The following is a 16,819-nucleotide window of genomic DNA, read 5'->3' as shown; positions in this document are numbered from 1 at the left end:
TATTACATTAATGCCGACAAACCTTTAAAGAAAACCCTCGCTGTCCTCCTGCAGTCTGCCGTTCAGCCTCGATCAGCCCTGGAAACTGGTTTAGTCATGTCAGTCCGGGTCTACTGCGCATGCACGGGAGGTCCGAGCATGCGCAGAAGACCAAGACCGGACCCGACTGAGCCTATTACCTGAACGGCAGGCAGCGGTAGGCCAGCGAGGGACTCAGACATGTTTATGGGGCTGGAGGAAGCCCCAAGTATCAGTTCTGTGTAGTTTCTGAACTCTGGTACACTTTAACCACTTAACGACTGCCTAACGCCCATAGGCGTCGGCGGGTCGTTAGTAGTATAGCATGGAAACGGCCGCTCTATCGAGCGGCCTTTCCATGCCAGTTCACGGAGACTGCCTCCGCGAACAGTGTGCGAGCCGCCGATCGCGGCTCGCACGCATAATGTAAACATGCGGGGAAGGAATCCCCACTGTTTACATCACACGGCGCTGCTGCGCAGCAGCGCCGTGACGTAGATCGGCGATCCCCGGCCTCTGATTGGCCGGGGATCGCCGGCATCTGATAGGCAGAAGCCTATTCTATCAGGCGCAGGACGGATATCCGTCCTGCGCCGCACATAGGAGAAGGGAGAGGGAGGGAAAGCAGGGGAGCCCGGAAAGCGATGCGGAGGGGGGCTTTGAGGAGCCCCCCCCCCCCCCGCAAATCAATAGTAGCCGGCGGCGATCAGACCCCCCCTGCAGGACATCCCCCTAGTGGGGAAAAAAGGGTGGGAAGTCTGATCGCCCTGCCTTTTACCTGATCGGTGCTGCGGGCTGTAGAGCCCACGCAGCACCGATCATTCCAAAATCCCCTGGTCCTTAAGTGGTTAAGGGTAAAAAAAAAAAACAACCAAAAAAAAGTACAAAACACAAAGTTATCTCAGCATTTCCTTCATGCTTTTCCAGGGAAACAGCTGTTAAAAGCAGCCTTGCCACCAAACATGGAAGCAGGAAGCGATGTCATCCTGGAAGCAGCATGACAGCTGCTGCATTAACCCATCCTGAGGTGGAGCAGTAAACACAAAACGACAATGGCAAGTGGTTCTGCAGATTTGCAGTAGAGCAGTATGGAATACTCCATCAAATCATGACGATCCAGAACCATAAAAAACCTACTACAAAAAACTCTGTAAAATACTTTTAAAAAGGATCCTAAAGTGACAGTAAAGTACCCGTTTAACTTACCTGAGGCTTCTTCAAGCCCTCCTGGTCCTTCGCTGTTCCACTATGTCCCATTCAGCAGCAGTGCCCCTACGAAAGCTGGCCGACTCACCCAGTGGTGGGCTACTGCACTTGCACAGCCCTGCGTCTCCTCAGTTGTGTTCCTGTACTCTGCAGCTTTTGATGCATGCACAGTTGCTGGTTTTTTGAAACACCACAACTGCAGAACGCTCACAGTCACCTGAACGTGATCAAGAGGACAGCTGCTGAATGGAAAAGCAGTAACACAACGATGGACAAGAGCAACTACAGGAGGCTGGAAGTAGCCCAAGGTAAGTTAAACTGGACAACTTAGTGTTACTTTCGGTTACCTTTAAACTACACCTGAAGCAAGTGGCGTATGGAGGCTGCCATATTTCCCTTTAAAAGTAGTGTACAGTTTAACTGTAGTGAGAGGTATATGGAGGCAGTCATATTTATTTCCTTTTAAACAATACCAGATGCCTGCAGCCCTGCTGATCTATTTAGGTGACGTAGTATCTGAATCACACCAGAAACAAGCATGCATCTAATCTTGTCAGATCTGACAATGTCAGAAACACCTGATTTTCTGCATGCTTGTTCAGGGTCTATGGCTAAAAGTATTAGAGACAGAGGATTAGCAGGGCTGCCAGGCAACTGGTATTGCTTAAAAAGAAATTTGGCAGCGTCCATATACCTCTCACTACAGTTGTCCTTTAAACAATACCTGTTGCCCGGCGACTAAGGGCATACTTTTATTTAGCACATCCTCAATAAGTACCAATAAGCGCATCATTTAAAGGACAACTAAGCTGATAATGGAGGCTGCCATATTTATTTCATTTTAAACAATGCACATTGCCTGGTTGTCCTGCTGACCCTCTGCCTCTAATACTTTAAGCCATAGACCCTGAACAAGCATGGTTGTTTCAGGTGTGTGATTTAAACAGTACTGACCAGAAAGATCAATAGGACTGCCAGGCAACTGGTATTGTTTGAAAGGAAACAAATATGGCAGCCTCCATATACCTCTCACTTCTGGTGTCCTTTAAAAAAATATAACAATAATAATAATAATAATAATAATAATAAAAAACAAAACCACAGACTGACCTCTATGTCCTGCAGGCTGAATTCGTTCTGGTCTTTGAAGTTGGCAGCACCGGCACTCAGCTCCATCAACATTTTTGCGATCTCTGGTTTTATTGCTGCAGTGAGTCGGCCGGCAGCCTCCATGACATGTTCCTGCACGTCTTTGAGTTGCATAGCTGCCTTCGAGTAGTGAGAGTTTTGGAAAACACTGCTGAAAAGGTCCGTGAGAAAAGTGCTTGCACGGCAGAACACGTTAAGCGCCTCCAAATACTTAGAGATACCCTGCTGGATGTCCGCGATGGGGGTTGTGTGGGCGGCAGGATGGGGGCAGCTGCCCGTGTTAGCCGAGGACCCTAAGGGGGTAGTCGAGGCCAAGGGTGCGCTCAGAGTCCGGCTGAGCTCAGGGATTTGGTACTGCTGGTGTTGCTGCACCTTCTGCTTGGACCCGCCAAGCAAGAACCGCCTCTTGTAGTCCATCTTACTTTCCTGTGCGCTACAGCAATACATAGGTGACCTTTTAGCCGCTGGCGTCCCAAACCAAGCCAGGTGTGCCTCCAAAACCAGCCTCCAACCAGCGGGCTAGGTCAGAAAGTACAGGAGGGCTTACATGGGTTTCGAAAAAGGCATTTCCAAAAGGCAAGCGTGGGTAATGTGTTTCAGCAGAGAAAGGCAGCAATTTTGCTGAGCTAGAGAATTTCGGGATTCCGTGCAGCCCAGCTGCAGCGAACAACTTGTAGTCCAAAAGCCAGACTAAAAAACGGCATGCGCTCCCCTCGTCACAATACAGCTCCTGTTCTTCTGCCTCTACCAACCAAAAATCCTGCTGCTGCAAAATCCTTGTCTACAGAAAACCAGGGAAGAGAGAGCAACTGGAAAAAAATATATATATTTACGAGCCTTTAAATGCAAAAAAAGAAAAAGTATACATGAAATTTCAATCAAAACCAAAAACAAACAAAGAAAAAAAATTGAACAAATAACCAAAAAACACTGATCAACAGCAGGTTTGAAGTAATCCAAGACTTTGTTATGGAAAGGGAAAAAAACAAAAACGTGGTACAAACAGATGAGTGAATGCTACGGTCCGGCAGATCCAGTCTGCAGCGCGTGGAAGGGCTTCTAATACTAGGTTGCGGACAGTGTGAAGAGACGGATTTGCTACTGGGACACTGCTCCCTCCCCTCCTCTTCCTCGGGGTATGTTGAGGTAGTTAGTAACAGCGGAAACAAGTGCAGCTCACAGATTGACTTTGCTCTGGATGGTGCTCCGTAGAAAGAATGCGCACAATGGATTTGTAAGGCCTCTGGGTCATTTCCTGGGAAAGGAAAGAAAAGGGGGAAAGAGTTTTAGTGCTGTTGTTTTTCTATCATCACAAGAGTTTGCAACGCTATAAACAGTTCTGGGAGGACGAGGGTACGCTGGACACAGAGTGAAAGTGGCCATTGTTCCAGGGCTTTGTGTGGGCTGTTATTAGACACGGTCGTAGGAACAAACATAGAATCAGCAGCACGCTGACATCACTGACTGTCCATGGGCAGGAGCACAACATTCACTGCTAGACCTGCTCACACTGCACCATTATACAAAACAACACACAGAGCCGATAGCCTGTATCTGGCAGTCCCCCATTACATTATTACCAGCATTGCAATTACCTTTTTCTCCTGAGTCTTCTGCTAGGTGATATTTTCAAAATGGTCAATAAAATGCCTTTTAAACTAACAGCAAGCAAGAAAATACTAAAAAAGAATTTCAATAATACTTTTCCACCAACTTTTTGGTACTTTTTCAGTTGCTAAGTGCTGAAAAGTTACTTTAAATAGAAGATGAAAAGTTATCTCCTGGGAGAAAACTCTAGACTAAAAGGTAATTGCATACGGGCCCCCGGGCTCTTATTCAATTCACTTTTCCTCCTGAAGGTACCCATACATCTAGCGATTTGGATTGCCAAAGAGAAAGATCCCTCTCTGATCGAATCGAGATCTGTTGGCTGCCAAAAACCGCAAGCCGATTCCCGACTGATTTCAGCATTAAGGCCTGGTGCACACCAAAAACCGCTAGCAGATCCGCAAAATGCTAGCAGATTTTGAAACACTTTTTCTTCTTTTTCTGTAGCGTTTCAGCTAGCATTTTGCGGTTTTGGGAAGCGTTTTTGGTGTAGTAGATTTCATGTATTGTTACAGTAAAGCTGTTACTGAACAGCTACTGTAACAAAAACCGCCTGGCAAACCGCTCTGAAGTGCCGTTTTTCAGAGCGGTTTGCGTTTTTCCTATACTTAACATTGAGGCAGAAATTCATCCGCAATCCAAAATCTGCAGCAGCCCGGGAGTATGCGTTTCTGCAAAACGCCTCCCGCTCTGGTGTGCACCAGCCCATTGAAATACATTACCCTAGCGGATCCGCACCCGCAAGCGGATCGCAAACCGCAGCCGAACCGCTCTGGTGTGCACTAGGCCTAAATCTTGAGGTAATCAGCCTTTGTGATGCCGCCACGCCACCCTATGCTGCTGTCCCTCTAATGCTCTATGTTGTGTGGGGGCCAGAATGCAGACGTACAGCGGACACTAGGGGGCAGAGTGACAGGTAACGTATAACTGCACAGGCCACTGAGGGGTGGGGACATAAAACATTGGGAGGGGGGGGGGGGGGGGGGGGGTTTGTCACATTCGTCATTTGCAATTATCACACAAAATTACTGCCACACACCCGATACAGCATGTCGGCCCAAAATGTTCCTGCATGTCCGATAGATGCATCAAATATTGCTTGTACCGATCCAGCTGGTCAGATGGTTAATCGGCTGCCAAGCCAAGTACTCTATGGGCACCTTTAGTCTTTTGATATTTTCACACCTTATCAACAAAATGCCTTTTAAGCCTCCAGCAAGCAAGAAAATACAAATTCTTTTTGGCATTTTTTTAATCACAGCCATCTGAAATGTTATTTTAACCACGAGAGAGATTTCCAAATATCAGCACTGCTCCCATTCATTCGCCAATAACTTTATTACTCCTTATCACAGCTAAATGATCTATAGATTGTTTTTTTTTTTCAGGACAAATTAGGCTTTTAGTGTGTGAAACATTTTTTTTAAGTAAATACCTTATTTTCTATACATTTTAAAGCGAAATTAAGAAAAAAAAAAACACTTTCTCTATTTACATCCATTATAGCTTTACAATAAACAGTGCTAAGTATAAGTTAAACCCACAAATTTTATTTGCTTATCCATCCTGGTTATTACAACATTTAGATTATGTTCGTAGCACAATGTATGGTGACAATATTGTATTTGGAAATAAAGGTGCCTTTTTTCTGTTTTGTGTTTTCTGATTTCTCATTGTACTCAATCAATCATTACGAGACATTATTTGCAAAAATAATAGTAATATACCCTCATGGCATACACATTTAAAAAGCCAAGGTCCTAAGGTAACAATACATGTTTTTTCTCTTGTATTCTGTCACTTTGTTTTCATTTTACAATTCTTTTATTTTGGTACAGAATACACAAGACACGGGCCTCAACCCTAAAACTTTCTAAACTCCATTCTACAACTTATCAGGGTTAAAATGCTACCACATATGTCTCTTGTAGTTTGGCTAAGACTTTCCCAAGTTTGATCAGTATTTTGAAAATTACTTTTTTTATGTTAGATCGTGTTTGTCCCTACCCATTTTTTATGTAATTGTCTCCAAGATTTAAGATACACTAAAATGTATTCTACAATTCATCACGATTAAAACGATACCACACGTGCCTCATTTAGTAACAAACTGGTGGCGCAATCTCCCCAAATACACTGGACGTGTATATATCCGTCCAGATAGGCATACGTGGTTAAAGAGAAGGTAAACTATTCTCCTGAGAAAACGTGGAATAGCAAAAGGGCCAATGTGGCTCTAAAGCTTATGATGTTATATGCAGCAGAGCCTTATGGGAATCAGACCGATATCCAGACAGATGTTGAACAATGGTACTCACTGCACTGACATACATCTTGCAGCTGGAGCATACATGCCAAACAATTACAATTACATTTGGCCCTCAGAGCCAATAAATGTGGCCCTTTGCATTATGTTTGGCCCACTCTTGACAACCAGGGAAGCTATATTGAAGGTGAAACTCTGGAACACCAGAGAGTCCATATGGGGAGGTAGGGGAACGCACTAAACACTAGGGAACTGTATAGGGGAGGGTGGGGGGGGGGGGTCTCTAGACACCAGGTGACTGTATGGGGGGGGGGGGAGAACCACTAGACACCAGAGAATTTTATAAGGGAGGAAGGTAGCCAGTAGACATTGAGGTTGGCCCATGACTAGGTCCCAGTGTACAATATCGGCCCATGACTAGGTCCCAGTGTACAATTTCGGCCCATGACTAAGTCCCAGTGTACAATTTTGGCCCATGACTAGGTCCCAGTGTACAATTTCGGCCCATAACTAGGTCCCAGTGTACAATTTCGGCCCATGACTAGGTCCCAGTGTACAATTTCGGCCCATGACTAGGTTCCAGTGTACAATTTCAGCCCATGACTAGGTCCCAGTGTACAATTTCGGCCCATGACTAGGTCCCAGTGTACAATATCAGCCCACCTTGTATTTGAGTTTGACACCCCTGAGCTAGAGGGACGATATATAAATCTCAATATGAAATAACACCGTGGAAAACTGCCACAAGTCTGCTAAACACTGCAAACAAGTTATTTCCTGATCAGTATCTCAATGACTTCACTAATGACTCCATGTTCACCTGTGCAGTGTCACCTACAATGCCGGCAGCCTCACACGTGGGGGTCAGATACTCGTGTGAACACAGATATCATATCGAGCACACAATAGCTTGTTGTGTTACTTCAGCTGCAGAGAGTCTGTCTGTAAACTCACACTCCAGACGGAGTTATAAGATAATAAGATAGAGTACAAGTCTGCTCCTAACTACAGCAACCAAGTCCACCTTTCTAGAACTATTATTATTTAGTATTTATATAGCACCAACATTTTCCGCAGCGCTGTACAGAGTATATTGTCTTGTCACTTAATTGTCCCTCAGAGGGGCTCACAATCTAATCCCTACCATAGTCATATGTCTATGTATGGTGTACGCCTCATGGTCTAGGGCCAATTTTAGGGGAAGACAATCAACTTATCTGTTTGTTTTGGGAAGTGGGAGGAAACCAGAGTACCCGCAGGAAACCCACGCAGTCAACAACTGAGATTTTCTCCTATAAACCGATAAGCAGGTCTGTCCTTCCGCTAATTTAGGTGGTCAAACATCGATTCATTTGGGAGTCACTATCGACAGACTCATTTGACAATTTCCAGTATGCGGATTCAACAATTGATTGGGATGAATTGTGTCGATTTGTCTAGCAGGATTGAAAATATCGGTTGATCACACAAGAATCTGTTACCATTCACAGGATTTCGATTGAAAAAAATAAATAAATCTAATTTTGGACGCAAAGCGTTGAGGTCCAACATCATTCAGATCGATTAGTGAAGGAGAACCACATAGGATGTCGCTTGTAGCGTGTGGGCCACTTGTCAATCGACTTTCGATCAACCAGACTGTAGTTGATCCGCAAATAAATCGATCTCTTAATTGCTTGATGCAAAATCGCTGGATGTATGGCTAACTTTAGGCAGTGTACACTTGCAGGAGGAGAGTCACCGGCAAGGGATCGTTACCTGATCCCTCAGGTGACAGTATGGGCCCAACACTGTGCAGACACATCAGTAGTCTGCAAGCTAGCAAAGTGTTCTGTTGCTATGCTAGGGTTGGAGGGATGATGGATCACAACAGAAAAGATTGGCTCTCCCCACTTACAGCTTCTCTATGACTACCTCCTGGAGGTGATGGTGGGGGGAGGGGCACAGACTGTTCAGTCTAATGCACAAAACTTACTACATTGCCAATAATGATATACTAGAAATAAGCCCACCCAATGTTACCAATATTTTAGTATGAAGTGCATAAATTATACCAATATTTTACCACAGCTAAACCCAACCCGATTCTCACACAAAACATTCCTCTCTACCTATCCCCGTCCAACTCTCTGCCTACGTCTAACCCTAACCACCCCCCGAAGCCTAACTCTAACCAACTCCCTGCCCATGCCTAATTCTGAGTGTATTAAGTGATAAAGATGCTAATCCTGCATTCAAAACTTTTTTTGCTGTTATGGTTTGGAGTTCTCACATAACTTAGGAGCACTGGCCCTTTAATTTCCATTGCTATCGGCTGGCAAAACAGTTGCATGCTGGGGGTTCTTTTTATCTATAATATATTCCTCCTCTTCCCTTTATTTCCCTCTCCTTCTAATGACATAAGACAGTGCACTTCCTAGTATAGACCTCAGTGGGAGCATCTGAAGACTCTGGGATGAGGGCAGGTAATGAATACACAATTAGCAAGAGTAGAAAAAAGTGAGGGAGGAAATGATGTCAGGATTAGCTTCATTCAAAAAGGTAACCAAGATGGAAACTATCTTGAATAAGATTCTCTGCTTTTCCTTTATAAAATTCACAGGAATCATAACATGGACAATGCAATACATCTGTTATGCAAGTAGAACTAGTATTTATCTACTTATATATGGGTTTTTATGTCTAGGTTAGCATGGATGTCACTTCTTCTTTAACCCTCCTGGCGGTCTATTAAAAATCGCCAGGGGGCAGCGCGGCAGTTTTTTTGTATTTTTTTTTTTAAAATCATGTAGCAAACCTAGGGCTCGCTACATGATAGGCGCTGTGCAGCGGCATCCCCCTACCCTCTTCGATCGCCTACGGCGATCAGGAAATCCCGTTCAAAGATTTCCTGGCGGGATGACGTCACCGACGTCGTGACGTCATTGGGAGTCCCGATCCACCCCTCAGCGCTGCCTGGCACTGATAGGCCAGGCTGCGCAAGGGGTCTTGGGGAGGGGGGGGGGGGGGAGATCGGCGTGGTGGATAGCGGCGAATCGGCGCGGGGCGGTGGCGATCGGTGTGCCCACGCAGCTAAAAAAAAATTGTGCAAATCGGCCCAGCAGGACCTGAGAAAACCTCCTGCGCGGCTTACCCCGAGTTACCCCCAGGAAGGTTAAAGTATTAGAGGCAGAGGATCAGCATGATCAGGACACTTGTATTGTTTAAAAGGTAATAAATATGGCAGCCTCTATATCCCGCTCACTTCAGATGTGTTTTAAAAAACACAAAGCAGAACTACAGCTTTAAACAAGGCTTATCCCATTCCTGACATAGGAAGGACAAGCAACATAAACTCCTCTTTTCTGTCTAACATGAGCTGCTAATTATACACAGCAATCCTGTTTTAACATTTAAATAGACCATTGAAAACCACATGACAAGAACACTACCTACATTCAGGGCAAGACAAGTGCTTCTAACAATAGCAGGACTCTGCTACACAGGCAATGCTTTCTCCAGACCACAGAACCGCACAGATTTAATATTAGAAGGTATTAAAAGGGTATTTATGGAAAAGTTTGCAGATAATCCACTCTAACCTGAAGGCTTATGACAGCTGTGATAGAGACGCTCGCTACAGAAACTGCTGACAAGGGAAGGGAAATGTTACCAGCTCACCTGACAGCTTATTACAGCAAACAAACCACAAAACAAACTCCTACCTTAATTTTGTGATGTGCCCATCATAACCTGCTTAACCTCTTGCTGACTGCTCCACACCAACTGGCGTAAATGCAGTGGCAGCCTCAGGACCACTCCACACCGATCGGCGTGAACGGCTAGGGGCGGGGATTGCAAGGGATCCGGCTCTCGTATTCCGTTGGAATGACGGAGCTCCGCTCCGCCATCAGTCTCCCAGTGGTGATCGCCGCTAGGAGACTGTAAAGGTGGCCACTAACGATCCAATTTCTAGCGAAAAATCGTTTGAGTGATCAGAAATTCTGATCGGATTGGTTGTAAATAATCTGTTGATGGGCACAATAGATTACGAACGATTATAAAAATAGTCGTCCGATTGGATTTTTGTCAAACCAAAATTTGGATTTTCTTGTTAGTTGTGATAGATAGGAAGCAAAGATTGGTTCGTTGATGGTTTAGTGAACGATTTCAATTCCGATCAGAATTTCTGATCGCTCGAACAATTATTTGCCAGAAATTGGACAGTTAGTGGCCACCTTTAGACAGCGAAACCGCAATCTATTTACTTGGTACATCGCTGCGATCTAAGGCAGCGCTGTACTTGGGACAGCTTTGTGACATGGCTGTCCCCCTGGGGGAAACAGGAATAATCGGCTGTCATAAGATGATGCCTATTACAACTGATCACGGTGATTGGCTAGTCCACCGTGGCCGTCCTGTGCCCTCGCCGCAGCTCCACTCCCCACTAGTGGCCCGGGGTCCCTCCAGTACAAAATGCCGACCGCACCAGCAGAGCTGCACACTGGAGCGCAGTAAGATGCCGACCTGGCGAAATCGGCATCTGTACCGGAGGAGGCCGAGAGCCCCGGAGCTGTGGTGAGGGCACAGGATGACTGCCAGGGGCTGGAGGAAGGTCCAGGTAAGTAGATTTTTTATTCATCTCGGACCTTCCTTTTAACTGTGTTTTCACATGCAGAAATACAATTGACAGCAATACAAATCTGACAACTCGTGCAGAAAAACTGACGAGTAGAGACATGGTGAGAAAAGTTTGCTTTCTTAAAAACAGAAGGTATTTGCGATAATTCAGGTTGGAGTGAGCATATGATGTCCCCCCCCTCTGCTAAATATGCAAATCATCTCTGATGTCCCTGAAAGCTAAACACCAGAACCACAGTAATGCAATGCTGTGTCAGCTTGTTCATTTTCAATCCTGCAAAGACAGTCCAAGCACCGATATACCGTCTGCAAAGTAACCTAAAAGTTCCTCTTATGTTTTCCTGGAGACAGTAGCGGTGTGGTGACAGCTCATGGTCGTTCCTTTGTGTCTCCTGATCTCCGTGTGATGCTGACGCACACTTGCCCCAGACACACTCAGCGATAACCTTTGTCTCCACTTTCTACAGGCAGCGATTCTTCCCTCCGGTACTTAAAGGAGCACAATCGCAAAAACAAAATTTAAAACTCATGTTTCTGCATTTGTATTCAATGTATTTTTTTCCCCAGAGTAAAACGTACTATAAAACGTACTGTGATGTACTACAACTAATAGGTTGTAAAAATCTGACAGGTTTTGGTTCATCTCCTCATGGGCGATTCTCAAGGTTTTCTTTATCTTCAAAGCACTAATTCACGTTCATTAAAATCGTGGTAAAAACTGTGGAAAAATCGCAGCGATATCGCGTACGTGGAAATCGCTGCGATTTTTACTACAATTTTAATGGAAGTGAATGGGAGAGATATTAAAAACCGCTAATCAATCGCAAAATGCTCAGAAAAGCGCTTCTAGTGTGAATGGGCCCTGAGGGCCCGTTTCCACTACACACCGCATCGCACTGATTCCATTGACGTGATTTTCGAATGGCGATAAGATGGGATGCGGCTAAATTTATGAACAGCATGTTGCAGTTTCCCGCAGTCCACATGAGAGTCCCATAGGGATTATAATGAGCCGCGACCAGATGTACGTGAAATTGTGTGCAGTGCGGCAATCACACCGCACGGCGGCAATGAGGCCAGTGGAAACTGGCCCTAAATGAACAGTGGTTGCGCAGTCCAACTGCCAAAACAGTGTGCACATAGGAAGTCTGGCCAAGATCTGTGTACATATTTCCATACAGTGCTTCTGTAAATAAAGGAAACATTGAGAATCCCCCACAAGGAGGCAGACTAGTTCAAAACCCATCAAATCGGTCAGATTTTTATTCTGGTATTCCTTGTAAGTATGTGTTCACAGGTAATTAAAATTTTACAATTTTTAACGATATTAGGACCTTGAAGTGAGAGGGGTTTGGAGGCTGCCTATTTATTCCCTTTTAAACAATACCAATTTCCTCTCAGTTCTGCTGATCTCTTTGGCTGCAGTAGTGTATGAATTGCACAAGAAACAAGCCTGCAGCTAATATGGCTAGGTTTAAAATCACAGCACCTGATGTTCGCACTCATTCTGGGGTCAGTGGCTGACAGTTTGGAAGGCAGAGGAGCAGCAGGACAGCTAGGCTATTGGTACACCTTAAAGAGAACCTGTACTGAGTAAAAATATTTAAAATAAACACATGAGGTAACTTCAAATGAACATTACATAGTTACCTTGCCATCAGTTCCTCTCAGAAGCTCACCATTTTCTTCTGACAATAATCCCTTCCAGTTCTGACAATATTTTGTCAGATCTGAAATATATCAGTTGCTGTCAGTAAAATATCAGTTGCTGTCAGTTATAGCTGAGAGGAAAAGTGATGTACCAGGTAATGGCTCAAGTGGGCAATGTTACAGTTTAACTGTGTGCTGACCAGAAAGCGGTTATGGGTAATGGCCATTTTCAAAATGGAGGACGGAAAATTCCCTTGATCACAGTGAACAAACAGGACGCAGGACACGAGAAAGACATTGAGAAGTAGACTACATGGAAGGTAAGTATGACTTGTGTATGCTTATTTTGACTTTTCATTTTCAGTTCAGGTTTCCTTTAAGCACTTTAACAGTTTAGTGCTCAGCCATACAATTTACCTTACTTTCTTCTCACTAATCGAGTTGGCTTTTGGAGGTCTCCGATTGCTGCTGCTACTATTAATTTTTTTTTATAAAAGAAAAAAAAAAAAGACCATTTTTTTGCTTATTGTTGCATCCCCCCTCCCTTTCCCACCTAAAGTGGCCCTACAATGCGATCCACATAATACACTACACATAAATATGCATCAGCCTATGTATTTGAGTAGATTGTGAGCCCATCAGAGGGACAAATAAGTGACAGGGCTGTCCCTTGTACAGCGCTGCGCTAGATGGCAGCACTGTACACAAATCCTTGCCTTTTTATTTCTAACAGCCTGCAAGTTCCGATCACGGATCCCCGCTCTGCGTCATGACAGGGAATGCGTGCGCATGCATTCCCTGCTAATCCCCGCCTCCAGGACTTTACCACAATCAACATTAGCTCCACCCTCCCACCGCCGGAAGGAGGTTTGGTCTGAGACTCAGCATTTGTTCTTTGCTCTAAAAGATTTAAAGCATAAGCTCCTTGTTTCAGTGGGCTGCTACTGGCCTCATCTGAAACCGTGATAACATTATCTTTGGTTTACATTTCTTTGTCAGATACATTTAATAAACATCAGCAAACTAGATATATTTAATATATACATACAGCAGCTATGCAATAAAATGCAAGGGCAGCTTTTTAAACAGACAATGTTATTTGTCCACAAAAGCAAATGTGTGTGTGTGTGTGGGTTTCCTCCGGGCACTCCGGTTTCCTCCCACATCCCCAAAAATAAATATAACTTAATTGGCTTCCCCCTAAATTGGCCCCAGACTGCAATATATACACTACACAATACACACAGACAAGTGACTATGGGAGGGATTAGATTGTGAGACTTTAGGGACAGTTAGTGACAAGACTATATAGTCTGTACAGTGCTGTGGAAGATGTTGTCGCTATATAAATACTAAATAATAATAATAATAATAAATACTGACCTGGCATTCCTAGCCAATCACTGAGCAGGAAGTCTAGAGAAGTGTGGATCACACATATCCCTTTCTCTACACTGCATTGTTCCCTCCTCCCATCTCCATCTGCACCTATTCATTCCATTCAGCTACAAATCCTCCCTCACCTCTGACAACCCATTTCCCTCTCTCCACACCCCTGTCACCTAATGTCACCCCCTTCCTCCCACTCTGTCATCTGCTATGGCTGGCCCCAGTCCATCTCATCAGGAGGAACACCTTCCTTGTTTTCTGAAAGCCCTTATCACCTACTCCTCCTTTTCCTATCTCCATTCATGCCTTACCTGTTCCTCCAGCCACTCTTGCCACCTACTTGTCTCCTGACTCCTTTGTCACCACTTGCCTGCTCACATTAACATACAAACCAGCAGGACAAACTGGCTGGAGACAAAAGCTACATACACAAGTCCAACATGTACAGGACCACCCGCATGACCTGACGCACTGCATGACCTGTATGTGTACACGTCCGGACAGATAAATGACCAACTCATCTACATACTGTGCATGCAAGCGGAACGACGGACTAAACATTGAAAACAAGTACAGGTCGTTCAAATGTCTTGTACACACGCATCAACTGCACGATAGCAGACCAACAGTCGTGTGAATAAATACAACAGTTGGATCGTTCAAAACGCCCGTTATCAGTCGCCCGTCAAGTCGTTTGCAGGCGTACACATGCCCGATTGTCTCCCAACAAACTAAAACAGACCTAAGTCAGACGACAATCAGGCAGTTTGGTTGAGCGTGTTTATGGGCCTAAACATACAGAAAGATCACATGGGCATGATTATAGTAAACTTGAGACCAAGAAAAAAAAGTTGGCTTTTACTAGCCTGGGGCTTCTTAAAACCCCCATACACTGTTTGTTCTCTTGGGGGGGGGGGGGGGGGGGGGGGGGGGGTCTGAAAGAAGCTGTACAGCACCTATGCACTAGCTCCTTTTATGGAGTGGAACTTATAAAGGTCTTATAAGTACTTTATAGGGTCTTATAAGTACTTTAGCACATAGCTGTAGCTTTTCAGCAGCCCACTATCCTTTACTAACACAGGTATTATTTTTTTTTTCAATTAAAAGGTTGCAGTGTTTAGAAAATGAGAGTATTGACATCATATACCTGTCTTTGCAGGGACATTTTGTTGTCTTTCATCCTGAATCTGTCTGATGAGCTCTCCTACACAGCCGCCCTGAGAATCACTGTGCCCCACTGAATGCCCCCTCGCCCATTAATATAGTTATCCATTTCCAGGCTGATGCAGCAAACAGTGAACAGGATAGGGTCTGTAAAAAAAACACTCCATGTCAGCCCGAGTCTATGCAGATGTTAAATAAACCAAGGGTCTTATCTAGTTGCCATAAATACCTCACAATCCTTGCAAGATCCCTTGTAATTAAAGTATCTGAATGACACTTCTATTTGCAAAAAAAATCTATCTACCCCCTTCTGATTGTACGTTAAAGAACTACTCCAGCAAAAAAAAGTAGGCAGTTAAAATCTGACAGAACCAACATGTTTTGGATTAGTTCATCTTCTCATGGGAGATCTTTCTCTGTTTTCAAAAGTATTTCCTGAATTGCAGTTGCGAAGCCTTAAAGAGAACCTGTACTGAGTAAAAATATTTAAAATAAACACATGAGGTAACTTCAAATGAACATTACAGAGTTACCTTGCCATCAGTTCCTCTCAGAAGCTCACCATTTTCTTCTGACAATAATCCCATCTAGTTCTGACAATATTTTGTCAGATCTGAAATATATCAGTTGCTGTCAGTAAAATATCAGTTGCTGTCAGTTATAGCTGAGAGGAAAACAGATGTACCAGGTAATGTCCACGTTTCCCTATGGCTCAAGTGGGCGATGTTACAGTTTAACTGTGTGCTGACCAAAAAGCTGTTATGGGTAATGGCTATTTTTAAAATGGAGGACGGAAAATTCCCTTGATCATAGTGAACAAACAGGACGCGGGACAGGAGAAAGACACTGAGGAGTAGACTACATGGAAGGTAAGTATGACTTGTGTATGCTTATTTTGACTTTTATTTTCAGTACAGGTTTTCTTTAAGGCCTGTTTCCACTACACGCAGATTAGATGCAGAATGGATGCAGAAAAACTGACTCCAATGAATGCCTATGGGCCTGTTTCCACTAAACACGATTTTTCTGATGCAGATTTTCCCATAGGCATTCATTGGAGTCAGCTTTTCTGCATTAATTCTGTGTGTAGTGGAAACAGGCCCTAACTGACAAAATAGCATACAAGTGAGTAGGGAGGCTGGCTGGTGTCTTACTATTTTGGCAGTTAAACTGCCATTCAGGAAATGCTGAGAATCGCCAATGAAGAGATTTACTGTCAGATCGATTATTTCCAACATGTTCGATTTGCTTTCCGATCGATTTCCGAGTATTTTCCGATTGATTTCTGTTAACTTGAATAGGGAATCGATCTGAAAATACTCGGAAATCGATCGGAAAGCAAATCGAACATGTTGGAAATAATCGATCTGACAATAAATCGACCATAAAATCTCATAGTGTGTACCCAGCATTAAACCTGTCGGTTCTGTCAGATTTTAACTGCCTACTTTTTTTGCTGGAGTAGTCCTTTAAAACGCTGTCAGTCAACAGCAATAGTCAGAAGAATGCTTACTAGCTGATTAACCTATAAATTGTATTATCCTGATTTAAAACTTCCTGTAAAAATGTAAGCTCTAGTCTGCAGCAATGCTTAGCTACTAATATAAGGAATTACACACAGTGTTCTCTCCCTCCTGCCTCTTCCCCTCCCCTTGCAAGAAGAGTCCTCAGACACAGGCTGAGGGCTGGAATGATTCGTCTGTGATCTGTCCACACAGGAGCAGCTTGCTAAAGATTATAGTATGCCAG

General features: G+C 44.2%; 1 protein-coding gene across 1 annotated transcript in view; it reads right to left on the bottom strand.

Annotated features, from left to right (window-relative positions):
- Nucleotides 1-16,819, bottom strand: part of GARRE1 (granule associated Rac and RHOG effector 1) — a 152,444-nt gene that overhangs the window by 84,700 nt on the left and 50,925 nt on the right. Inside the window, exon 2 of the mRNA XM_068261755.1 lies at nucleotides 2,335-3,628. Coding sequence (XP_068117856.1) covers nucleotides 2,335-2,820 — 486 coding nt within the window. The 5' untranslated portion in view covers nucleotides 2,821-3,628. The remainder of the gene's footprint in view (nucleotides 1-2,334; nucleotides 3,629-16,819) is intronic.

Source organism: Hyperolius riggenbachi, chromosome 11 (genome assembly GCF_040937935.1).
Source record: "Hyperolius riggenbachi isolate aHypRig1 chromosome 11, aHypRig1.pri, whole genome shotgun sequence".
Lineage (NCBI taxonomy): Eukaryota > Metazoa > Chordata > Amphibia > Anura > Hyperoliidae > Hyperolius > Hyperolius riggenbachi.
This window is presented reverse-complemented; position numbering and strand designations above follow the sequence as displayed.